Source organism: Dipodomys merriami, unplaced genomic scaffold, assembly GCF_024711535.1.
Source record: "Dipodomys merriami isolate MVZ:Mamm:240054 unplaced genomic scaffold, mDipMer1.0.p SCAF_19, whole genome shotgun sequence".
NCBI lineage: Eukaryota > Metazoa > Chordata > Mammalia > Rodentia > Heteromyidae > Dipodomys > Dipodomys merriami.
In genome coordinates, this window is record NW_027203270.1 from 2,806,410 (window position 1) to 2,831,940 (window position 25,531).

General features: G+C 42.6%; 1 protein-coding gene across 2 annotated transcripts in view; it reads right to left on the minus strand.

Annotated features, from left to right (window-relative positions):
- Positions 1-2,050: 2,050 nt before the first annotated feature.
- Positions 2,051-25,531, minus strand: part of Glp2r (glucagon like peptide 2 receptor) — a 56,299-nt gene continuing 32,818 nt past the window's right edge. Inside the window, exons 10-13 of one of the 2 annotated variants that reach the window (XM_070026968.1) lie at positions 21,478-21,566; positions 14,617-14,755; positions 7,437-7,478; positions 2,051-5,212 (exon numbers count right to left, since the gene is read on the minus strand). In XM_070026968.1, the coding sequence (XP_069883069.1) occupies positions 4,886-5,212; positions 7,437-7,478; positions 14,617-14,755; positions 21,478-21,566 (597 nt within the window). In that variant the 3' untranslated portion in view covers positions 2,051-4,885. The remainder of the gene's footprint in view (positions 5,213-7,436; positions 7,479-14,616; positions 14,756-21,477; positions 21,567-25,531) is intronic. The other variant, XM_070026969.1, reaches the window with a different exon arrangement.

Here is a 25,531-nt window from a genome sequence, read left to right on the forward strand (position 1 = left end):
GAGCTGTGGGACAGCGCCCAGGCCCAGAGTTCAGGCCCCACAACCAACAAAAAAAATCATGGCAAGAAGAAAATGAATGGCTACCAAGAGGAAAACTAGGGTGCTATAAGCATGTAGATGCAGACTTGTAAAACATCAAATAGATATCCATGTAAGTGACATAGGGTAGTTACTTCAAATTTCCACAGCCCTGCTTCCTTGTTCACATGTCAATTGAAAGGCAGAAACAAATGAATTTCCAACTAAGAACAATTCCAAACTGCACTGTCCCAGGATGAGACCTGCTCACACAGGACCTTATGCAATGCCCCTCTGGGTATCTCCAGGAGGCGCCTCCTACACTATCACCAGTAAGTCCCTCGGTGCCGGGTGCCATTGCTGCTCCCAGGCACAGTCACTCCTACCACAGACACAGCTACAGTGCTCCTGAGGTGCCCAAGCTGCGTATGGATCCATCTGCTAGGGAGATTTCTACACTCGAGTCTCTTATAATGACCCCAAGGTTAGTGACAGGTGCCATGGAAACAACTCTTCTAGATTTGTTCAAGTTCAGCCATCGGCCATGGAGCTAGTGGGGTGATAGATGCCATGTGGCCACCCAGTTCTGCCCCTTTGGTAGTCACACAAATTTAAATAGACTTGTGTCTCAGGCTTGTAAAACCCAGCAGGGGTGCCTATCCCTTATCAAACTACACAATCACCCCAGCACTGGAGAGCTGTGAGTGAGCTGAGAATGTTCTTATGGAAGAATTTCTAAGTTCAGAATGCTACTAGGGAAAAGGCTCAGCTCATCGGGGCTTTAGCATAGTATTGTTCATATGGAAGATGTCACCTGACTCATGCAGGGTCGAGGTCAGCCACATGAAATAATCACTCAGGTGGCTTTGACACCAAAAACACAGACAATAAAAGGGAGATGAGGGGAGAATTGATAAATTGGACTTTATCAAAACTTAAAACATTTGTACATATTTATTGAGAGAGCAAAGAGGGTCTTTCACAGAACAAGAAAAAAATATTTTCAAAGTCTAAGATTTGAGCAGAAATTTTTCTAAAACAGACAAAAGTGACCAATAATTAAGCTCACAAAAGATGGTTAACATCAGCACTCATAGAAAAAATAAAGAAATAAAGGCAGCCAGGCACCCGTGGCTAATGCCTGTAATCCTAGCTACTCAGGAGGCTAAGATCTGAGGATCACAGTTCAAGGCAACCTCGGGCAAGGAAAGTCCGTGATACTCATCTCCAGTTAACCACCAGAAAACCAGAAGTGGTGTTGTGGCTCAAGTGTTAGAATGCTGAAGAGCTTAGGGACAGTGGCCAGGCCCAGGCCCAGAGTTCAAGCCCCACCTCTGACAAAAAAAAAAAAAAGGCAAGTCAAAATGACAAGGAAAACCAGGTCAAAAGTGATTCTTGCTTGTAACCCAGCTGCTAAGGAAGCTAAGCTCTGGGAGATCATAGTTCAAATCAAGCCCAGGCAGAAAAGTCTGTGACACTCTATTTCCAATTAACCAGCAAAATGCTAGACTGGAGATGTCACTCTAGGGATAGATCTCCAGCTGCAAGCAAAAAAGCTGAGCAAGAGCACAAGACCCTGAGTTTAAACTACAGCACCACACACGCGTGCACGTGTGCACACACACACACACACACACACACACACAAGGCTTGTTTCATTTAGCATAATATCCTTTTCAGGTTCAACCTCTCCTTGATCTTTTTATACTGTGAAATACTCTTTCATCCAGTGGGAAATTTGGTTTGTTCATTCATCTACAGATAGACACCTGATAGAGGTGTCCATCTATATCTCTGTCTCTGTCTGTCTCTGTCTGTCTCTGTCTGTCTGTCTGTCTCTGTCTGTCTGTCTGTCTCTGTCTGTCTGTCTGTCTGTCTGTCTGTCTGTCTGTCTGTCTCTCTCTCTCTCTCTCTCTGTCTGTCTGTCTGTCTGTCTGTCTGTCTGTCTCTCTCTCTCTCTCTCTCTCTCTCTCTCTCTCTCTCTCTATATATATATATATATATATATATATATATATATGAGTCCCTGCATTCAAAGTTGAAGATATTCCATCAGATATCTTCATATATCATACCTGGCCACTGGTCTCTAAATTATTCCAGAGGGGGCTTGTCACCCCAGATTGAGAACACAAGGTTGATTCCTCAAGGCAACAAACCAGGGGAATAATCTAGAAAATGAGACACTTGCTTTTTCCTCTTTGACCTTTGCTTCAGGCCCCTCCCCCTCTACTTACTCTGGTTCTTAAGAAACCACAGTACTGCCAGCTGAATGTCACAGCCCTTTCTCCCCATGTCACACGTGTTTTGCTCCAATGAGAAACCAGATGTGAAAGAATGGACAACATGCAAATTAACTTAAATAAAATTTTAATCATTAGCAGGGCAAAGAGCGAGCAGTGTGGATGGACTACCCCATCTGTGGGACAAAGTGTGGAGAATGTATTTGCAACTGCCTTACAGAAAATGCTCCCCCCATTAGTGCCAGCATCCAATGTTTCTAAGAGACCTCATAATCCTGTCTCATTCAACCAGTGTGTCTAGACACATACCCCAAACCAACCCTGGTTTAGGCATTTGCTAGGAAAATGAAATATCCCAGGCTCTTTTCTCTTTCTCTCTTCCTTCCTTCCTTCCTTCCTTCCTTCCTTCCTTCTTTCCTTTCTTTCTTTCTTTCTTTCTTTCTTTCTTTCTTTCTTTCTTTCTTTCTTTCTTTCTTTCTTTCTTTCTTTTCTTCCTGTGTATGTGCTGTTACTGGGTCTTGAACTCAGGGCCTTTCATTCTTCCTTGGTTTTTTTACTCAAGGCTGGAGCCTTACCACGTGAGCCATACCTTTACTTCTGGTATTTTGGTGATTACTGGAAATAAGAGTCTCATGGACTCTCCTGCCCCATCTGGCTTCAAATTACAATCCAGATCTCAGCCTCCTGTGTAGCTAGTATTACAAGCATGAGTCACCAGCACCTAACTGGTCCCAGTTCTCTAGTTGCAGACTGGTTAGTGACATGAACACTTGCAGAAAGGGGAAAAGTAGAAGGATATATATTTTAGTGATTGAAGTCTGGATAACCTAGACACTAAAAAAAAATCACTCCTTGCTTCATTATGCACTTGCCTTTCCGTACTCTTCCTTCAAACCAGAGGCCCGAATGGTATAAAATCTGAGAGGGCACCAAAAGTCTGCAGAGTCAAGAGAAAGAAGACTTTAAAGTAATCATTTAAAAATAAAAATGAGTGTTAAAACTAATGCACAAAATACCAGCATTTGGGGTCAGGGCAAAGTCTTTTGCTACTAACTCATCCCAGCCCCGGTGACAATGAAACTTTATTTTTATAAGTGGCCTGTGGACTGTAGTTTATGGGTTTGATTTTCAAAGACTTCATTGCAGCATGATTAACTTTGTTCTATGAGCTTTTCAGAAGTGATTGACTTGTTGTCCTGGTCCCACTGCAAAGAACTCTTAGAAAGAGAGTTGTCAGGTAAAAGACAATGCACAACTGAATTCAATCTCAAAGTATATCCTGTGGGATATACTTGTACAAAAAGATTCCTATTTTTCTGAAATTCATATGTAATTGAGCACCATGTATCTATATTTGCTAAATATGGCTGCCCCACTTAAGAAGAATGGAAACATCATTCCCTCACCCACCCTCTACACACATCTCCAAGATAAGAGTTCCACAGCCTCATACCCCACCCACATACACATACACTTCACACACATGAACTTAGTGCAGTGTTTCTCTGGACTGTTGCTCCCTGCATCTTCCTGCAGCGTCCTCTATAGCTTCAGTCACAGAGCTGGTTCCCATGCACAGCTCAGAATTTCCCATGGGCATGACTTATGGGGATACCTTGGGGCCACCTTCAGCGTGTCCAGCTTCGGCCTACTTTTCAGTACCCATCAGAGGTGCTAAGGAGTAGAATTATTATCAGTGGGGACTGGGGATACAAGGGTTGTATACTTTCAGGGCAGGAGGCTTGGCCCTTAAAGGGCTAATAGAGAGTTATTCCCAGTGAGAAGTATGTAGAACAAATCAGGCTGGTGGAAGCCAAGCTCAGAAAGGCAAATAGATCCAGAAAAAGGAGGAAGGGACCAGTGAGAAGGAGGAGAAGGTCCCTGTGAGCTGGGGCCAACTTTTTGAGAAAGATGGCATTATGACAGTTTAAAAAGTTCTGCTGACCATACAGAGAGAACTGAGACAGAGAGAGAGAGGCAAGACTTACAGGAGAGGAGGGGAAGAGGAGCAGGAAAGTTGGGTCTCCTGGGTGACCTCATGATAATAGTCTGTGTAGGAAGGGCAGGTAGGTCACAGATCTCCCTTAATCCTCCTGGGTAACTCTCTGATTCCCTGCCCAGTGTTCTCCAAGGGAGGGCTTGGCATCAGAATTCCTTGCTCGATAGACATTTCCAGTTCCTGGCCATCAACCCAAAAGAAGTGTCTTAGTATCCCAGAGCTGAGCTTAAGATTCGGCAGTTTTGAAGCTTCCTAAGGGGTTCTTACACACCTTAAATCCAAACTCAGCAGGAACCTATATACCATGATGGGAGGAGGACACATTGATGGACTGTAGTTAATAACAGGCCTTTCATCTTGATGGGACTCCATCCACTTGAATTTAGGGCCCCAGATAACTGGTGGCTATCTGGGAAAAGTGTCAATATGGTGGGGTGGCCAACGCAAGTCGAAGCTGTGAGCATCACACCCAGCCTCATTTTTCCAGAACTGGAAGATTTTGGTGACAGACATCATGTGGAAATGGGCCTGGTGAATGGGAAGAACCCATCCTCCCTTAGCAACTATCCGTTGTTGCTTCTCAGGAGTTCCCAGGCTGGAGAGCCAGAGTGATGAGCTCCCTGCTCTAGATCTCACTCTCTTCCAGAATCTCCTCCATAGTATTGGCCAGGGTGAAATCCCCCTCACTGCTTTCAGACAGACTGCTGCCGCGGGGCCAGGCTGCATGGCCCCTGTGAGGCCGGGGGCCCAGCTCCCCCAGGCCCTGTGCAGCCAGGCAGGAGCTATGGGATGAGGACTGCAGCTTCCTGAGGGTCTCTGCGCCATCTTCCTGGGATAGCTTCTTGGGATATTTCCGTAGGAACTGGAAGTTCTTCCCCAGGACCCAGGCTCTGCAGCCTGAGTGGCGGGCTAACCAGAAGCGGCCCCAGGACTTTCGCAGTTCGGCCTTCACCTACCAGGTGAGACAAAGACATCATTAATAACACCTTTACCTATGTGTCTATTCCAACAGCGTTTAACAAGAAGCTACTCCACGCTCGCCTAAGTCATAGGAGCAAATAAGACGCAAAATAACTTATTTGGCCTTACGAAGAGAGAGAATGGCCAAATTTGCCAGCAGGCCAGTTTCACTGGCTCAGTGAATGAGCCATTTTGCTGTCTTAACCCTTACATGGTAAGGTCACCTAAAGGAGCCTGATGTTAATCCATCAGTTCTCTATCCATCTTTTTTCCTGTCATTTTTTTTCCAGGAAAGTAACTTAAAGCTTTTAGTCATTTATTTCTATTTTCTTAGGTCTCCATAAAATCAAATCCATTGGAATGAAATCTCTACCCAGCCCTTTGGAACAAAATGTTGCCTGATTCTAGAATTGTAAATGAAACCAATATATTTAAGCTTGTCACTGCAGTTTTTTTTTTTTTTTTTTTTTTTTTTTTTTTTTTTTTGGTACTGAGAATTGACATCAGGACTTTGTACTTGCTAGGCAGGTGTTCTAGCACCTAGTCATTTCTAATTGAGGTAGGGTCTTTCTTGTTGCCAAAGCTGGGATGGACTAGGCTACAATCTTCCTACTTGTACTTCCCTGCTTTCTGAGAATCTCAGACAATTGCCAGTATACCCAGGCATTGGTTAAGATGCAATCTTTATGCCAGAGGCTGGCTTTGAACAATGATCCCCTGATCTCTACATCTTAAGTAGCCAGGAATACAGCCTTGAGTCATCGTGACTGACATAATTTTTGTCTTTTGATGGGGAATTAAAAACTTGAGATATGGTGTTCAGGAAAGGATTACATGGTGGCATTTGAGCTAAAATATCTGCCTTTGGGACAGGAAGCCAAAGTACAAAGACAGAAGCAGCAGTGAACAAAACGAAGGGATCTTTGTTGACAAGAACCTTACATCCCCATGGAAGGAGAGAGAAATAAACATTAAAATCTAGAATGGCTGAATGCTGATAGTTCTCACCTATAATCCTAGCTACTCAGAAGGCTGAGGTCTGAGGATTGCGGTTCAAAGCCAACCTGGGCAGAAAAGTCCGTAAGACTCTTATCTCCAATTAACCACCAGAAAACTAGAAGTACCACTGTGGCTCAAGGTGCTAGAGGGCTAGCAAAAAGAGCTCAGGGACAGCATCCCAGGCCCTGAGATCAACCCCCATGACCAAAAAACCAAAAAAACCTTAGAGGGAGGGAAGAATGAAAGAGGGTTGGAAACTGACTCCTAAACTACAAGAAAATGGTTATTATGACCTTTGCCCCTCTACTGCTATTCTTTTCCCAGGTACTAGAGCTTGAAACGGAAGGCTGTCTCCAGACCATTGCACTAGTGGGAAGTGGTGGAACCTTCTGGGGATGAAGCTTATGGATAGAAAGTTAGATCACTCTTAGAGGGGATATTAGGACCCCGACCCTCCCTTCTCTCTGCCATCTGCTCATGAGGTGAGCAGCTCATTCATTCCATAGAACACTGGCCATCATATACTGACCACAGACCCAAAGGCGACTGGATCATGCAGCGATGAACAAAAGCATGATCCAAGATAAACCTTTCCTTATTTTTAAGTTGATAATCTCAGATATTTGTTGCAGTATCAGAAAGCTGACTATACATAGGGAAGCAGAGAGCTGGTTGGAGCCATGCAATTATAGTAATAAAAAGTATTGCTGGGTATCAGTGGCTCATGCCTGTAATCCTAGCTACTCAGGAGACTAAGCTCCTCATCACAGCTCTAAGCCAGCCCAGGCAGGAAAGTCCACTGAGACTCTTATCTCCAATTAACCACCAAAAAAGCCACAATGGAGTTGTAGTTCAAATGGTAGAACCCTAGACTTGAGCCAGAAAACTCAAGGATAGCACCCAGGCTCTGAGTTCTAGCTCCAGGACCCGTTTGTATGCAGCTTTGCAAACTCCAAAATTCCCAATTGTTTCTTCCATCAAACTTTAATCTAGCATGTGTCCAGTGGCTCCAGAGCCGGGTTTGAGCTGCCTCACATCTATCCTGACTCCTTTTCTCATTTGCCTCATTTGCCCTAACCTCTCTTAATCTGGGTGCTCAGTAGACCTTTCAATAAATGCTTGACACTGCTGTACCATTACAAGCAGAAACCTCCAGAGACAGGGAAATTCCAGTCCTGAGCTCACCAGAAGTTGGGGTGGTGGCATGGAAAACTTACCTCTCCATTGGCAAAGCCATACTGCAAGGCCACAAGGAATCCCTGAAAGGAAAGGAAGCTGTAGCATGAACTTTGACTCAGAAGACATTTGATAGTCACCAACAGCCAAGCCCAATGAACACCCCCAGAATACACATGAAAAGCATTGCTTAAACTCCCCAGAGTTAGCCAAACTGGCTGTGTGAACATGGATTTCCATGGAATCACTTCTTTTGACATCTGCCACCTTATCAGTCTAGGTGTTTTCCTACGTGGGCATGGGTTAATGATGATTAAATATGTCAGTCATTCAATGATGCAACAACTGGGTAAGGTCCTAGTCACATTTCTACTGTGCATGGTGGTCATTGGCTAATTTATTTTACCCAACTTGCATTCTTTCCTTTTAGAAATTGACCCTCCCTTACTTCTAGGCTCATGGACTAGCACTCATTCATGTAATCTCACAGTTTGGGGTGGCCATGACCATAGTTGACTCAAATGGGCCCATGCTCCTCCTAAATAAGGCCAGAGTTCTCATCCCTGGGAAAGGAGAAAGAATATAGTTATAACCTCATAGAGAGAGAGAATATATATCATCTATAGTATATATAAAATGCATATCTAATAATATATAATATATAGTTACAAATATATATACACTATATTCTCAATATATTTTTCTACATATATTCTACATATATATTCTATATATTGTTGTAACTATATATATATACATTCTAGATATATATTCTCTAGAGAATAGAGAGAGAATACATACATATTCTACATATATAAAATATATAATAATATAGAGATTATATATAATATAGAGAAGGTATACTAATATGTAGAATATAGACAGAATATATAAAATATATAGAGAATATATAGAATTCTATATATAGTTAAAAGAATATATATCTATATATATAGATATATATTCTATTACAAACACCTTAAGTCTTAGCCATATAGTGAGAGCCCACTTGAGCATGAAGCCCACATGGGAGACCGGAAGTGGCAAGAGATAGATTACTTATGATGTTGATGGCTTAACTCCAGCTATACCTGTTCCTGAAGTTCTCATTTATTCAGCATAGTAAATACTTTCTTCCTTTGTGAAGATATTTCTTCTGAAAAGATAATTTCCCACCAGTGGTTTCCCATCACACATAGCATAAACTCTCCTAAGAATGGAAGGTCTCAGGTGACTTAGACCCTGGGTCTCTGTTGCTTACTTTGTCTTATGATGTTTGACCAATCATCATCACCCCCACCCCAGGGTGGTCGTGCTCTTCTTCAAGTAAGAGTTTATTACCATGTTCTTTTTGGAGTCAGGCTAGAGATATCCAGGCTGACCATTACATTGACCAAATAAATGCTCAGAATTTGCTCACAAGTGTGGAATTCCCCTTCTCTCCCATACCTAAATATTACATGGGCCTAGGTTACGAACAGAGGTGTGATAGAACAGTCAATCATTTCTACTTAAGAAGCTTATCAGAGGTGCACAGCTGTCCTATGTGTCTGGGTGAAAGAAGAATTGTTTGCTGGATATCATTGGCTCACAAATGTAATCCTAGCTATTCAGGAGGCTGAGCTATGGAGGATCAAGGTTGAAAGCCAGCCTGTACAGAAAAGTCTGTGAGACTCTTATCTCCAAAATAACCAGCAAAAATACTGGGCTGGAGATATGGCTCAAGTGATAGAGCACCAGCACAGCAAGCAAGTCGAGTGAGTGTAAGGCCCAGAGTTTAAACCCTGGTAGTAGCAAAATAAAAATAAATAAATAAGCTGGGCACCAATGACTCACACCTGTAATCCTAGCTACTCAGGAGCTGAGATCTGAGAATCATGATTGGAAGCCAGTCAGGGCAAGGAAGTCCATGAGACTCTTATCTCCAATTAACTACCAAAAAGAAAAGCCAAATTGTGGCTCAAGTGGTAAGAGCCTTGAGAGGGAAAAAAAGGAGGGACAGTGCCCAGGACCATTGAGTTCAAGCCTCAGGACAGGCACCAAAAAACAATAGATAGATAGATAGATAGATAGATAGATAGATAGATAGATAGATAGATAGATAGATAGATAGATAAAGAGCTAGCTTTCAACTTGCCAGAATTCTTCCAAACAGGGTTAGGTAAAATAGTAGTCCACATGCCATATGTGTCTTCTATTCTCCCTTGAGTTCCTGCCACAGTGTTTGGAACATCTGGAGTCTGGCTCTCATTGGTTAAGCAAGTATGGAGGATGGGGTCCCACAGAAAACAGGGCTCTCCCTTCACACAGCACCATCATGTGACAATTTCTCCAAAGCCCATTGGTAATGGGAGGCTAGCAAAGCTTACCTGGCAGTAGAGTAAGAGGCCCTCCAAAGCAGCAAGAAAAGGCAACTGTTAGGGCCAATGTCTGCACTTACTGGTTCCTGTGGGGGCATCACTAAGGTATGGCCCACCCCATCTGCCCAACCACATACTCACTTCTACCTGAGGGGCCAGGGGAGGGTTAGAACATGCAGTGTGGGGGTACTGAGAAAGTGGAGGTCTTTGCTCACACAAGTTTTCTGGCTGTGTTCTGGTCACTTCCTTTCCTCCCATTCTTTAACAACACTAAGTGCTAAGCAGAGCTCCAGCTGAGTGCAGGATTATGATCCATTGTGGTGGCTGATCGCCATAGAGAGCCAGAACAACAGCTAGCATAAAAGTCTATCTATCTGAATGAATGTGCTCGACCGAGCCTTCAGATATTTGAAGTTTCAGCCAAAACTTACATGTGCCAAAAAAAAAAAAAACTAGACTTTGCCAGGCACTAGTGGCTCATGCCTGAAATCCTAGCTACTCAGGAGGCTGAGCTCTGAAGATCAAGATTCAAAGGCAACCCAGGCAGGAAAGTCTATGAAACTCTTATCTCCAAAAAACTACCAAAAAGTCAGAGGTGGAGCTGTGACTCAAGTGACAGAGCACTAGCCTTAAGCAAAAAAAGTTCAGGGACAGTGCCCAGGTTCTGAGTTCAAGCACCAGGACAAGCATACACACACACACACACACACACACACACACACACACAAAGACTATGTAGATATGGTGGAACATATCTATAATTCCAGTCCTCAAAAAGCTGGGGCACAATCTTAAAGCTATCCAGGTTATGTAATGAGACTCTATCTCAAAAGAAAAAAATTTAAAACACTCAACTACATTCCAGTCCAGACATCCTATCCTAAATTATCATTTAAATTTTTTTAAAAAAACAAAATTATTATTACGTTAAGCCATGAAGCTTTAGGGTGGTTTGTTAAGCAGCAATAGATAACCAAAACATTCTCTCATGCCCAGGACTCTGAGAAATGAGGTTTCTCTCTTAGAAATCCATAGGAATGGCTCCATAGGAATATCCAGCCCTAAACTTGCCTTGAATGTATGAGATCAGGTGATCAAGGATTCACACTACTTGATCGTGTGTGTGTATGTGTGTGTGTGTGTGTGTGTGTGTGTGTGTGTGAGAGAGAGAGAGAGAGAGAGAGAGAGAGAGAGAGAGAGAGAGAGAGATTGTGAGAGTAGCCACTCAATAGTATAAATATAACAGCTGTAGGATTTTGCTTTTGCCCTTTTTTGTTTTGTTTTCTAATTTAGGATTAGCTTTTAAAGAAGATTAAGACTAAGCAACATAGAAAACTCAAATTACTAACTCTTAGCATTTGAAATTCTCCCAGATTCAAACAAATTCAGTCATGCTTTCATACTGGGAAAAAAAAGTTACCAATAGGCTTTTTGTCTTAGCTTAAAACCACAAAGAATTCAGCTTCAACAGGAGAGGGGGAAAAACAAAACAAAAACAAAAAACTACCAGACTCTATCTGATGGCATAGGCTTGAAGACTCCATAACTAGGTGTCTACTAGTTATGATTTTCTTCAAGGCATCCAAGAGAGCAGGAAAAGAGCCTGGTTAGGCAATCAGGACAAAGGCCCTTTCCCATAGAAGTTCTGCATCCCTCACCTTGAGCAGTCTGTGTGTAGACTGCTAGCTACCATGGCCTAAGTAGTCACACATGCAGGCCCCTGGGCATCACCATGACCCTGAGCTGTTGAACATGCATCCTGGGCATTAAGTCATGTCCCATTGTCCCTGGAAGACTTGCATATGAACAGCAGATTAATTAAATCCCAGAGATGTGCACCTGAATGCGTACCCAATGAGAGGGTCTAAAGAGTGCATGGTGAGCTTGTACAGGCTGCTGAGAGCCTCTGATTGGGTCTGCAGATGGATGTGGCTCACACTCTGTCCAATGATCTTAAGAGTTACGAGCTCTTTCCTAGAGACACTCTATCCAATGTACCCCAGTGAGTGCCCTCCCTTGAGACGCCTCTTGGGTAGTGGGAGCTCTGCTTGTTTTTTTTTTTGTCAGTAAATCTTGGCCATTTTACTGTGTGTATGGACTCATTCTTTAAGACAAAGGACCTGATCCAGGTGCTATAGGTTTTATTATTATTATTATTATTATTATTATTATTATTATTATTATCACTATGTGATGTGGTAGTCACAGGCAGAAGCTCAACTTCTGCACCCAAGGCACCATCTCAGTTCAGCTTTGCCCTGTCACATATGTAAGTTCTCTGAACCTCGCTTCTTGCATGTAGTTGTGATCATTTCTCCTCTAGAGGAGGAGAAAGACCCAAGAGACTGAAGGAATTCCATATTAACCCAAGTTCACTGTGCCATTTTCATTCATTTTGATGGTACTCTGGTTACATTTCCTAATAATTTTCTTTGTATACATTCCAGGGATGACAACATGAATCTTAACTTGGCATAACCAATTTCATAGTAATATAAACTTAATTCTGGTAAGAAGATCTCCATGTATTCATTCTTCTCTTATGCTATTATTGCCATATAAGTTAAAGCTTTATAGGTTATAAACCAAATAACACAGTTAATCATTGCTATTTTATCACACCATAGCTCTAAAATCAGCTGAGAGAACAAAAAATAAAAACCAATATACTATCCAGGCACTGGTAGTGCACACCTATAATCCTGGCTACTCAGGAGGATGAGATCTGAGGATCATGGTTCAAAGCCAGACTGGGCAGGAAGATCCAATGAGACTCTTATCTCCAATTAACTACCAAAAAGCCAGAAGTGGAGCTATGGCTCAAGTGGTAGAGCACTAAAGCAAAAAAGCTCAGGGATAGCACCCAGACCCTGAGTTCAAGCCCCAGGACTGGCACCAAAAAAAAAAAAAAAAGAATCAATATACCAGTTAGTCTTTCACATTTCTCTGCATGTCTACATTTTACAGTGCTTATTTATTTCTTTGTGTGGATTTTGGTTATTCTATATTGTCATTTTCTTCCAGTCTGAAGGACTTCCTTTGAAACTTCATTTTTTTAAGGGTACAATTACAAATTATGTGCATTCCCTTTATTATCCATGGTGACACATAAAGAAAGAAATATAACTATAATCGCATCTTAAACAGCAATGTCTTCTGTCTTTTTCATCCTACATACCACATTAAGCCTTAAAATTAAGTTTTTAAGCTCTCTACTATAATGGATTTCTTATCACTGAAATGTATAGCCAGGGTTTAGTAGTAGTAGACAGAACAATGACTGCAGAGACAAACAAAGCACTCCAGGACGCCATCTATAGTTAACCTGCTGGTCTCAGGATGAACCTTGTGTCTGTGTTGCTGATTCCTGTAGTGACACCTAACACAGTAGTGGCCTTTGATCCTGAGTCCAATAGAATCATTGATTTCACCTTTTGATCTAACAAGTGACATATAACAACTGTTTCCATCCACAGGAAGCCTCTAGAGCTCTTAAGTTCATTCTGGATGTTGACTTTATAAATTTTTTTTTGCATTTCCAAATTCCTTTAGTGAAGATCAATTATGGTCAATCCCCTTTATCTTCCATGTTGCTTCCCAAGATTTTGGTTATCAGCCTGAGCTATCTGAAGCAACCACCCCACCCTCCCACCCCCGGCCAAAAAAAAAAAATTCTTGTTGAGCAGTGAGCACTATTTCAGAAGACAGCCTTTGCAACTTCTTGTGGGAGCATTTGCCAGCAAATTCTCCCTGCCTGTTTTATTTCAGAATGTATTTTACTTCTTTTTTAATTTTCTTTCTTTAAAAAAATTTTCTTGCTGGTATTGGAGCCTGAATTCAGGGGTTCCCACTTGCTCAGATTGTTCACAGCTGATGCTCTACCACCTGAACCACACTCCCAGCTCTGCTTTTTGCTGTTTAGATGGAAATGGAGTTTTTCCAACTTTTTTTGCCCAGCTGGCTAATGGTAACCTGTTGTATTAGTGATCTTTGTAAATGAGCCATACCTTTCTGTATTCCCCTCCCCCTCATTTTAGGCTGGGCCTCTGACCTACTTGGACACAGAATACAAGAGAAAGCATTAAGATCAAGCTGCAACATTTATTTTGAGGCTCTTGGGAGCCCTGAACTGCCGTATGAGAAGTTTAGTCACCCTATGGAGAGAGCACAGGAGAGGACACATGGAAAGTCAGAGACCCTAAGCAACATACCTGACAGTAAGAAATGATGCCCTCGAAATTGGACCCAAATGAAATGAGCCCCAGCTTAGGCCCCTACATGTGTGGAAAGAAGCCCTGGAAACCCTCAAACCAAGATTTAGTAACAGTTCATGGTTGTCTTAAGCTTCTAAGTCACAGATAGTTTAAGCAATGGATAATCAGAATAGTCAAATAACCTAACCACAGCTGGTCTCTTGTTCCTAGTTCCAGCCCCCACATCTGTCAGGTTCAAGACTCATATCTGGACTCCTCAGTCCTTATCCAGTTGTGTGTGTCTTGTATTCACATCCCTTGAAATACAAAGTTCTCTTTGTACAATGAATGTTCTGCAGAGAATCCAGCAAAAATAGGCCCTTAATAAATGGCTTCACGTTACTACTCAGGGTTGATGGAATCATGAGTCACCCCACCTATTACAGCCCAGGAATGAGAGCATTTTTCCTTTCTGACTCACCAAATCACACTGGCAAGATCAAAGCCATCTGCATGCCTTTCTAATGTCAAGGGTCCTCACCAATAAAGCCAGCTGATGCTAGAAATCTATTTTCAGCCATGGACCTTCTCAATCCCAAGCCTGTTTCCACCATGTGCATTTTGTTTCCTCCACAGCCACGGGGTGCCATGGTCAGATTCTTACTTACATGGAAGGAGCTCAATGTCAACTGAATGAAGAGTCGTATATGTTTTGAATGTCCTTCAACTTGGTCATCAGTAATGAAAGAGAAGAGGATCTCATGGACACCCAGTAAAGGAATGAGGACCAGCGTTGATTTTGCCAATCTGTAAATGATAAATGACAGCCATGAGGGCCACAGTGGGACTAGGCAACACTTCCTACTTTTCTGGGCATGTCTTTTCCAAAGACATGCCCATCCTGATAAGCAGTTGATTTTCCAGTTAGTCATAATCCTCAAATCTCAGTTTCCTGAGTAGCTAGGATTACAGGTAGGAGACCCCCCCCACCCCCCGTGTCCAGCAACATTCGAGTCTTATCACCAATGAATTCCTATACATAGTAGATGCTCAAGAGACATGAATTGGATGGATAAATGAATGAATGAATCCTTCCATGTAGGTTATCATAAGCCTTCAGATATTAACATGTTGCCGGATAGATTTCCATGCAGTGCTTACCACCCTGAGATGCTCCATCCAACCCAGGTCTGACAAGCTCTCCATCCTCTGTTTAGCAGGTGCTTCTATTACTTTCCTGTTCAACAATTCCAACCTCATAGAAGGAAGAGAAAATGAATTGTCCCAGGGTACACAGACACTAAGTGACAAGTCTCAGCCTGGAAATGGAGTCTGTGGCTGGGCTTTGTCCTCAACCCTCAAGCTACCCCTTGGCCTTATGACAGCCAGGGCTGCAGGAAATGGAAAGTTGACTCTCCTCATAAAAGTCCTATGTGGAGATTGACTTTGTACACAATCTACACAAGAAGACAAACATTCCTTTGTACCACCCACGTGTAAAGTGCACAGCTGGAGCCCAAATGCTCCAAACCAGTGGATTACAAATGTGGCAATTAAAAGTCCTAATAGAGCTTTTATGTATTTATGTTTTGGTGCTGGTCCTGGGGTTTGAACTCAGAGCCTTGGTTCTCTGTCCCAGAGCATTTATTTTTTTTTGGGTGGTTCCACCACTTGAGCTACAGCTCCACCTACAGCTTTTTTTTTCTAGTCCTGGGCTTCAACTCTGAGTCTGGGCACTGTCCCTGAACTTCTTTTGCTCAAGGCTAGCACTCTACCACTTGAGCCACAGAGCCAGTTCCTCCTTTTTCAATTTATGTGGTACTGAGGAACCAAACCCAGGCCATCATGCATGCTAGGCAAGCACTCTACCATTAAGCCACGATCTCAGCCCTCACAGAGCTTTTAGATTGCACAGTGGGTCCTGCATATGACTTCTGCCTTGGTGGGACTGCAGATCAAAATATGTGTCTGGTGAGGCAATAGTAGTTCACCTCTATAATCCTAGCCACTCAGGCACCTGAGATCTGAGGATTGTGATTCCAAGCTATCCTGTGCAGAAAAGTCCATGAGACTCTTATCTTCAATTAAGCAGCAAAAGCCAGAAGTGGAGGTGCGATTCAAGTGGCAGAGCACAAGTCTTGAGTGACAAAGCTAAGGGAGAGCATCCTGGCTCTGTGTTCAAGCTGGTATACACACACACACACACACACACACACACACACACACACACACACACACACACACACACGTGTGTCTTTATTGAATACATACACACTGTTCTCTTGTCGTTAGCCTCTAGGTAATACAATATTGCAACTACTGTGATGGCATGTGCATTGCTTTAGGTTTCAGCTGGAGGGCATTGAGTATATGGAACAGATGCATAGGCTATATGCAAATAGCATGTCTGGTGGGTCCTGGAGCCAAGGAACAACTCTATAAAGCTTTCTGGACTCCAGTATGAACTCTTAAATCCAAAGCTCTAGAATATGGATCCTGAGAATATGGATTTTTGGCTTTTTTTTTCCAGAGCCAAGGGCCACACTCAGGGCCTTGCACTTGCCTGGCAAGTGCTCTTCCACTAAGCTAAATCCCCAACCCCAAATGTAGATGTTTAAAGAACTACTGATAAATAGCCAAGTGTGGGGAATGGCAGCTTTTCCCTATTGAGTCATTTTTTTTTAATTTGAAAGTAGCTACATGAGCAAAAGTGACTCATATTTAGGGCACAAGCAAAGCTACTGTCTTAACAGACTTTGTGGGAGGGAAAGGAATTTAAATGTAAGGCATTTGTAAGCCAAGTCTCTTCTTAAAGGGCCAGACTAAGAAGAAGATCCCCCAACCCTCCTGAAAAAGATGTAGAAACTCAGTCCATACATTCTTCAATGAATCAGGTACATAATTACTCTATCCGAGGGAGCTTACAGAATCCTGTGTCTGTGAGACCCCTTGAAACACAACCAGCATTGACAAAACAAACCCCCTTACCTTTGCACCCTAGAAGGAAGTAAAATTGGGGAGAGGAGAACAGGAGGCACTGTACCGGAGGGATTCTACCTGGCTACATGGGCTGCATATCCCAGAGCCTTGATTGCCAGAGGAGCCCAGAGTGGGGACATGGGCTGCAGGCCCTGGATAGATATCTGTCCTGAATCAGGCTGGATCTGCTCCCAACCCACACTCACCTTCCATCCACCCACCCACCCACGTGGAGTCACTTAGTTAGGTACCACTGACTAGCTCCAGAAAGATAAAATTTCAAAAAGTGTTCTTTCTCTTCTCTCTTTTCTTTTTCTTTCCTTTCCTTTCCTTTCTTTCTTCCTTTCCTTCCTTCCTTCTTTCCTTCCTTCTCTCTAAAGTTTTGTGTTTTGTTAAATTTCCAAGAATGCTTTTATTTATTAAGTTATTTAGTTAGTGTTGGCCAGTTCCAAGGTTTGTTCAACTAGCTTGTTTGGCTGATACTCTACCACTTGAGCCATGTTTCCAGTCCAGCACTTTGCTGTTGATTTGGAGATAGAATCTCATGGACTCTGCTACCTAATCTAGCATCAAACCATGATCCTCAGACCTCAGCCTCCTGAGTAGTTAGGATTATCGTCATGAACCACAAGCAGCCAGTTTTCCAAAAGTACTTCTAAATCTGTTTAGCTTAAAGATTGCAAAATTATCATAATGGGTTGGACTACACCTACAGACAGCATTTGCTTAAGGCATATTGTGATGTCTGTTTTTGGAGAAACCTTTAAATAGCGAAGCTATTTCAAGCAAAGATGTCCAATTTTCAGCTTCTTTTGAGATCTGAGAAGATATAATGACATGGGGCTTGAAGTCCTGATTGGTGAGCATCAATACAGCCAGATGATGGTTGTGGCTGTAGAGAGAATCTACCCACTCTGAAGAATTTCCAGGCCCCACCTGGCTTATTCTCCTTATCCACTGGGATGCTTGCTTAGCCCTTGCAGTGTTCAAATCTGTGACTCTTGCTCAAGGATCTTTTTTATCCCTTATTTTTGGTGATACTGGGATTTGAACTCAGGGTTGTGTGCATTGTAGACAGGTCCTTTACCATTGAGCTACCTGCCCAGCCCTTTTTGATTTGAATTGTTTTTCAGATAGGGTTTCAAATTTTTGCCTAAGGCCAACCTCAGACTATAAGCTTCTACATTATCTGGAATGGTAGGCACATGCCAACACATTTAGCTTATTGGTTTAAAGAAGTGTTTGGGCCATTTAGTCCCTTGAGCTCCTCTGGGTGGAAGCAAGAAAAGACTCATGATTCATATTATTCTAACTTCTTAGACAGAAGTACTATTTGTGTCACAGCTCAGATGGAAAGCCATAAATAGCCATGGCCATTTACTCTGATGAGCCGTGTATGCACATACTTTTCATCCATAAAGCATTTGTTTATTTAAATGGTACAGTTTGTTGTAGTCATTTAAGTATTCAACAAACATTTATTGTGAATCTGCTCTGTGTATGAGAGAGAGCAAAATGGGAGAGAAAGACAGTAGGATTGCAAGTTAGCAGTGGGTCTGGGTTCAAATCTTTTTGTGTCTGCTGGTCCTGGGGCCCAAACTCAGGGCCTGGGCACTATCCCTGACTGAGCTTTTGGGCTCAGGGCCAGCATTCTACCACTTGAGCCACAGCATCACTTCTAGCCTTTTAGCGATAACAATATCACAGACTTCGCTGCCCAAGCTGGCTTGGAACTGCAACCCTCAGATCTCAGCCTCCTCAGTAGCTAGGATTATAGGCATGAGCCACAGTGCCCAGCTTGGGTTCAAATCTAAACATCTCTAATTACAAGCAATATGACCTTGGGCAAATTATAGCATCTGCCTGATATGACAGGGTGAACATAAGGATTAAACCAAAAATGTAGGCTGCACTGTCAGAATAGTTTGTGACACATGACAAATGATCAATAAACCTTACTTTTCTTTTTTGTTAAACAGTACTGGGATTTGACCTCAGGGCCTTTTACTTGCTCAACAGATGCTCTTTTACTTGCTCAACAGATGCTTTACCCCCTTGAAACATGTTCTCAGTCTTTCTGCTTTTGTCACTTTTCAAATAGAGTCTTACTTTCTGTTGGGGCCAGTGTGGACCACAGTATTCCTATTTATGCTTTCCATTATAGCTGAGATGACAGGCAAGTGCATTTTATTTGTTGAGATAAAGAATTAGGATGGGAGTGGGGGAAGCTTATCAAGTTTTTTTACCCAGGCTGGCCTCCAACTAGGATCCTCCCAATCTTAGATTCCCAAGTAATACCTGTGTCCAGATTAGTTTTCATTGTTTTTATTTTTTTTTAAGAAGCCTTTCCTGCTTTTAAATTACTGTTTCAATCAGCTTTCCATTGCCGTGACAAATACCTAAGAGAAACAACCAAAAAGAAGAAAATGTTTCTTTGGTTCATGTTTTCAGAAGTTTCCATCCATAGGTGCCTGTCCATATTGCCTTGGGCCTGTGGCAAGACAGCACATCATGGTCTGGTGCATATGAAAAAGCAAAGCTGCTCACCTCCTGGCTGTCAGGAAGCAGAGAGAAAGAGAAAAAGACCACAGTCCCAAAATCCCTCTCAAGGACACACCCACAAGCACCCAACTTCCTCTCACTAAGCTCAACCTCCTAAAGGGTCTACCATCTCCCAGTAGCACCACAAGCTAAGGACCAAGCCATCAACACAGGAGCCTCAGGGAGAGCACTTCAGATCCAAACCCTCACACGTATTATAGCTCCAATTATTCTGATCAATTTTGCTTCTCTTTACAGAGTTGCCATTTTCTTGTTGCTGGTGGGAATTCAGAATATAATACTCCAAAACAAGGTACCTTAAGGTTCCACCCTACACTTCCTAAGTAAAAACTGCAGTAGGCTCACAAGGCTGTGCTTTGGGGCCAGCTATCAGAGGGTGCTTATAAGCTGTCAGGGTGGGAAAAATTGAAGGCATTGCTGAGGGTCTAAACATGGAGGAGGCCCCAGGGGTAATCAAGATGGGGCACAAGGTACCAACAGTAAAGGTTAGTCTCTGAGACTCTCACGACTTATCCACTCCCTGTGTCTGTCTCTTGAGTATATTTGTGTCTGTTCAGTTTCTGGGCGCATCCTGGTTTTCCATCCCTGGGTTGCAAAGAGGACTGCTTTCCTCGCACAGAACTCGCAGCTCTGCTTGGCCTTGGAGCTCTACCCTCTGACACTGGTAAGACAGTCTTGGGAAAAGGAGCAAACAGACTGCTTGGCCACTTGGAAGCCTGACCAGAGGCGCCAGGACAGACAGCAAGATTCCCTTGGGCCTGGGTGAGGCCAGTTCCCCAGGGCTATTAAGAATATCTACAAAATGTTTGGGCCAAAATTCCAACTAGTATTCCAACAGTATTTATTTGCCCATTCCTCAATAGGGTATGTTTACCCTTCTAGGAGGGAGTCTCAAGGAGATGGGGTTTGGGGTCTGGGTACTGTGGGACATCCATATCTCCAACATCCCTGAATTGTCCTAAGATGCAGGAGATGATCTTCCATAACACAGAAGAAAACAGGCCAGGAGAGGACCTAACTACCTGCCCAAGGTTAGTGAGGGAATGTAGGCAGTAGCCAGCCCTCTTCCCTCCTGTTTATGTTCCATGTCAATGTCCAGTCTTTACAAATATAGAATACAGACTCCACTAAGCATTGCATGGGGTCCACATTGTGTCTACCTGTTGTTCTCAAGCATTCCTTAGATGTTTGTCAGGTTAAAAAAAAAACCACCTTCCCAGAACCTAGGAACCCTTAACAAGAGTGAGAAACAAGCCTAGAGTTGCTTTGACTCACACATCTTCCTCTGGCCTCTGTAATAGGCTAAAATTCCCACCTCGGAGCTACACTTTGGTAAAAACACTCCCTCCCCAGCAGTCCTGTTGAAATTCACCTACTATATGGAAAATAAAAAGCAAGTAGGAGTTGAGTGCAGTGGCTCACACTTGTAGTTCCAGATATGTGAGGAGTATAATTAGGAGGTTCATAGTCCAGGCCAGCCCAGAGGGGTAGGGAGACCAAGACTCTATTCACAAAAGCAACAAATCAGGGTGGGGTTGTGGCTCAAGTGTTAGAGTGCCTAACGAGTGCAAGGTTCTGAGTTCAAGCCTCAGTACCAACTAAAAAAGAGTAACTTCCAATAGAGGGAGGAATGTGTCTTTGATTCTGTTGCCTTAAATCCTTTCCCAAGGAAGGTGACACAAACTTCCCTTGGAAGGAAGCTTTCTTTTCCCCATAAACAAGTCCTTCTTCAGAACATTTTAAAGGTCTCCTTCCAGAGGACTGAGAGTATCCTTGATTCTCTGTCACTGGTCACTGTCATGGGGTCAGAAGGTCATCATTGGGCAAGTCCCACCTGCTTCATAAATTGTTTCCCCAGACTTCCTAGCCATAGGAGACAAGTTGCTAACATAACCTGTTCCCCCTCCCCAGGACACTAGGCCACACCACCAGGAGTCTAAAGAACGTTGTACTAAATAACCACCAAGTTGTGATTTCAGGCCACTCACCTGTATTTATAGTCTCTGAAGCACATCTGATGAGCTTTAAGTTTGGAAATGAGAAGTCTGAGGATTTTTAGGAAGATGAAGAAATTGACCTTGGAAACAAAAAGTAGATCTGACTTAAGGAAGATGCCATGCAGCTGTAAATACCAAAGTCTACCCTGAGTTTGGCCATCTGTAAGCCAGGGGTAAGACAGCAGTTAGCTGGTTCCATAGTAAACACTGACTGCAATTCCACTGTCTCACAGCTCTCATAACTTCCTAAGAGTCTGAAATGAAGCCTAGAGCAACATTCAGTTTATGGTTCTGTTTCAGGAAGGCCCAAAAGACAGGTGGATATCATTATTGTTGTTTATTATCAGCATCATCATTCAACATTTGTTCAGTACTTACCATGTTACTTAGAACTTCCCATATAATATTTACTTAATCTTCATAACTACCCCCTGTAAGTTTTCATGACAACCCCCCACACCCAATTATTTTTAATCCTCATAACATAAGGAGGAATAATGGGCACAAGAATGAGTATAAAGCTCAGACTTAATAAATGCCCCTTTCTTTAACAAAACACCAATCTCCCTCTCTTCTGTATGGAAGTCCAGTTCTCTTGGAGGAGGTCCTTCAACCATAAGGGAGGCATGTGTTCTCCATTCCCTACATTATTTCCCACAAGTGTCATGGAATGGGCAAATCTAGCCCTTCATTGTTCAGCCTTGGTAGAAGTTATCAAATATATCTGCAAATTCCTTGACATTCCTCTCAGAGAGCAAAATCTAATCTTAATCCCCTGTCCTGAATGAGCATTACATTTCATTACTTGAATTTAATGAAGGGACTATAGTGGGAATGATATTGTTTCAAGACCTATATTCTACAGGCACCCCCCTTCTCTCTTAGATTGCTCAGTCTGGGGGAAAGTCAACCACTATGCTGCAAGGATGCTCAAGCAGCTTGTGGAGCTCTGAACAGAACCAATGTTGGAGAATCAAGTCATTGTGCTGACAACCAACACTACTTGCCAGCTATGTATGTGTGAGCCACTTTGGGTGTTGATCCCCCAGCTCCAGTCAAGAATCCAGATGGTAACAGCTCTGACTGACATCCTGACTTCTAAGAGATCATGGACATCTGGAAATGTTAGAAAGCCAAGACGTTGAGCATGGACTGACTCCATATGAGCTTATAGAATAAGAACAGGATTTGTGAGGAGACTGGGAAGGGAAGGGAAGGCCACATGACACAAGCCCTTTTGCCATCAAAGGCAATGGAGAGTCAATTAATTTTCAACAGGAAAGTGACTGAATCAGCTTTGTACTCCTGCAGTTAAGAAAGATCATTTTAGTAACAATGTGGAAAGATTAGCCGAGAGCCTGTTTTCAGAGTTCGTAGGGAGGAGGATGGGGAGGTGAACTCAAGAAGCTAGCCTAGACTTTCAGTGATGGAGAACAGTGCATGACTTGACATTATTGAAAAGTTTGCGTCACATAAGCTTTGTTACAAGTTGAATGTGATGTCAAAGATGGCCTCAAGTCTCATTAGTAGATCTCAGATATGTGGTAGTGCTATTCACCAAGTTGGATGGCACATAGAAGAATGTTGACAATGGGAGGGAGAAGGCAAGTCTAGTAGTTTTGAACACAAAAGATATCATAAGGCAGTTGGCAGTTGAACACTTATACCTGGATCTCAGCAGGGCACAAAACCAATAGAATGATGAAGTTACCCAGTGGTATATCATAAGTTGGAGAGAAAGGGTTAAGATTAACCTTGTAAAAGAGAACAGTAAAGTAGCCACAACAAAGGAAATTCCAAAAGAGTACCTGGGAGCCGGGCATGCTGATACACACCTATCATCCCTGCATTTGGAAGGCTGAAACAAGAAGGTTTTGAGTGCAAGGTCAGCTCAGAACAGAATAGCGTGGTCCTGTCTCAAAAATGCAAAAATAACTGGAAGTGTGGTTCAAGAAGTAAAACACCTACTTAGCAAAGCACAAAGCCCTGAGCCCAATCCCCAGGGCCACCAGAAACTAAATAAATGTAGCATAAAAAATAGCTAGGTCACTTGGAGTGAATCACATCATGAGACACCCACCCCTCCCCCCAAGAATCTCATGAAGAGAAGAATTATAAGAAAATTTAAAGGCTACATCAAATTAAAATAATGTAAGATAGCATTTAGCTATAAAGAGCTCCATACAAGAAGCTTCAATGTAAAAAAGGGAGCCCAGGTCAGACTTCAATGCTTTAGACATTTTGGGTTTTTTTTGGTCTTTGCTTGTTTGTTGTTTATTTGTTAATTTTTGTAGTACTGGGGTTGAAATCACAACCTCGTATTTATTTGCTAGACAAGCACTCTACTACTTGAGCTTTTTTGCTTGGGCTATTTTTTCAAAGGGGTCTCACTTTTTAGAGTTAAGCAGCCTGGACTATGGTCCTCCTATGTATGCTCCCTGAGTAACTAGGGTGACAGATATGAAGAACTGCACTAAGTTATTTTATGGTTGGAAAAGGTTGTTGTAGACTTTTGCCTGGGTTGGTCTTTAACTGTATCCTCCTGATCTCAATCTCACAATTAGCTAAGATTACCAGGTGTGTGACCCAGTCTACCTAGCTTGCTTTGTTTCTCAATGAAAGGTGAGGGGAGATGGTGTAAACAGTTCAGGAGGCTTGTCTATAAGAATAGAGATAATGCCACTTCATTTTTATTTGCCAGACTGGAAGAGGTCTTGGTGGCAGTTGCTTTTTAAGAATGCAAAGATTTAAGAATGTCTCCATGGGAAGGGAAAAAGAGCTGGCAGAAAAGGGCAATCAGGTGATAATTAATAGAATAAAGTCTGTACAGGTGTTGATAAAGTCTCTCCATCACAGTAATAGTGTCCCTACCTAGAAATAAAATCCTATAGTTACATATTGAAACACAGTCCATGAGATCCTAGTATGTACTTCATTAGCCTAGATGGAGAAAAAAATCAATGCTCTGTAATAAAAAGCTAGAGTTTTAGGCAAGTGGCTATTTATCTAAAATGTAAGCCAAGAAGAATGATGGAGTTTCCCAGCTAAAGAATATTTAGTAACAGAAAACTTAAATACAAACTAAATGTAAGCAAGTAATTTATCCCCTTTAATGGGATTTCTGTTTTCCATCATAAAGAGAAAAGGCTGTGAGAAGACTTAGTGATTTGTTATTCTTACAAAGTAAGCAGGGGAAAGGTGGCATACTTCACTAAATGCACTTAGATAGGAGCTGTCTCCCAAGAAATGAAGGAGGTGTGAATTCACTGTGTCTTCATGAGACCAGACAAGAGAAAATGAGCATCCACCATCCACCAATGAACTACAGGAGGGAGGGATGGAAGGAAGAAGGGAGAGCTTCCTAGGACCTATTGCTCTGGGATGAAATCTTAGCCCCTGTTGTCCTGGCACCTGGGACAATCCAGAATTTCAGCAAGACAAAAGTCAGCAATTCCATTTGGAAAATGTAGCTCCCTGCCCAGATGTTACACTTATTTGTGTACCCCAGCATCTGTATGCAGATCTGGTACTACAGGTCGCCAAAGTGATGGCTAGCATGGCAGGATCTGGGGTTGGGGGCAGGCTAGCTTCAGGTGGAACTATTCCATCTGTTTGCAAGCCTGGATCCTCTGACCTGCTATATGGATAAAGGGGCCCACATACCTTCCCCAATAGCCCAGGTGAACTATGATGCTCCTCAGGAGGTAAGAAGTGACTGGGAAAGGTAGAAGGAAGCCTTTGGCTCTTGGTATTCACATTCATACACTTTTTCAAAAGAAGGAAAACTTCTGTAATCATCTGTTATCTGATTTTCTTTCCCTGTGGAAAGAAATGATAGGATGCTGCAAATGTATGTGATGTCTGCTATACATCTTCAAGAGAATATGGGGGTGAGGCTATGTCTGGGGAGCCCTGGACCAGCCTGACTTTCTGGTGGGACACAGGAACTGAAGAGGGATCAGGTCAATGAAAACAATACGCTTTTACCAACTTCTCAGTTTTGCTACATTGTTAGAAGGTCAGAGGAGACTCCGTGAGAATAAAT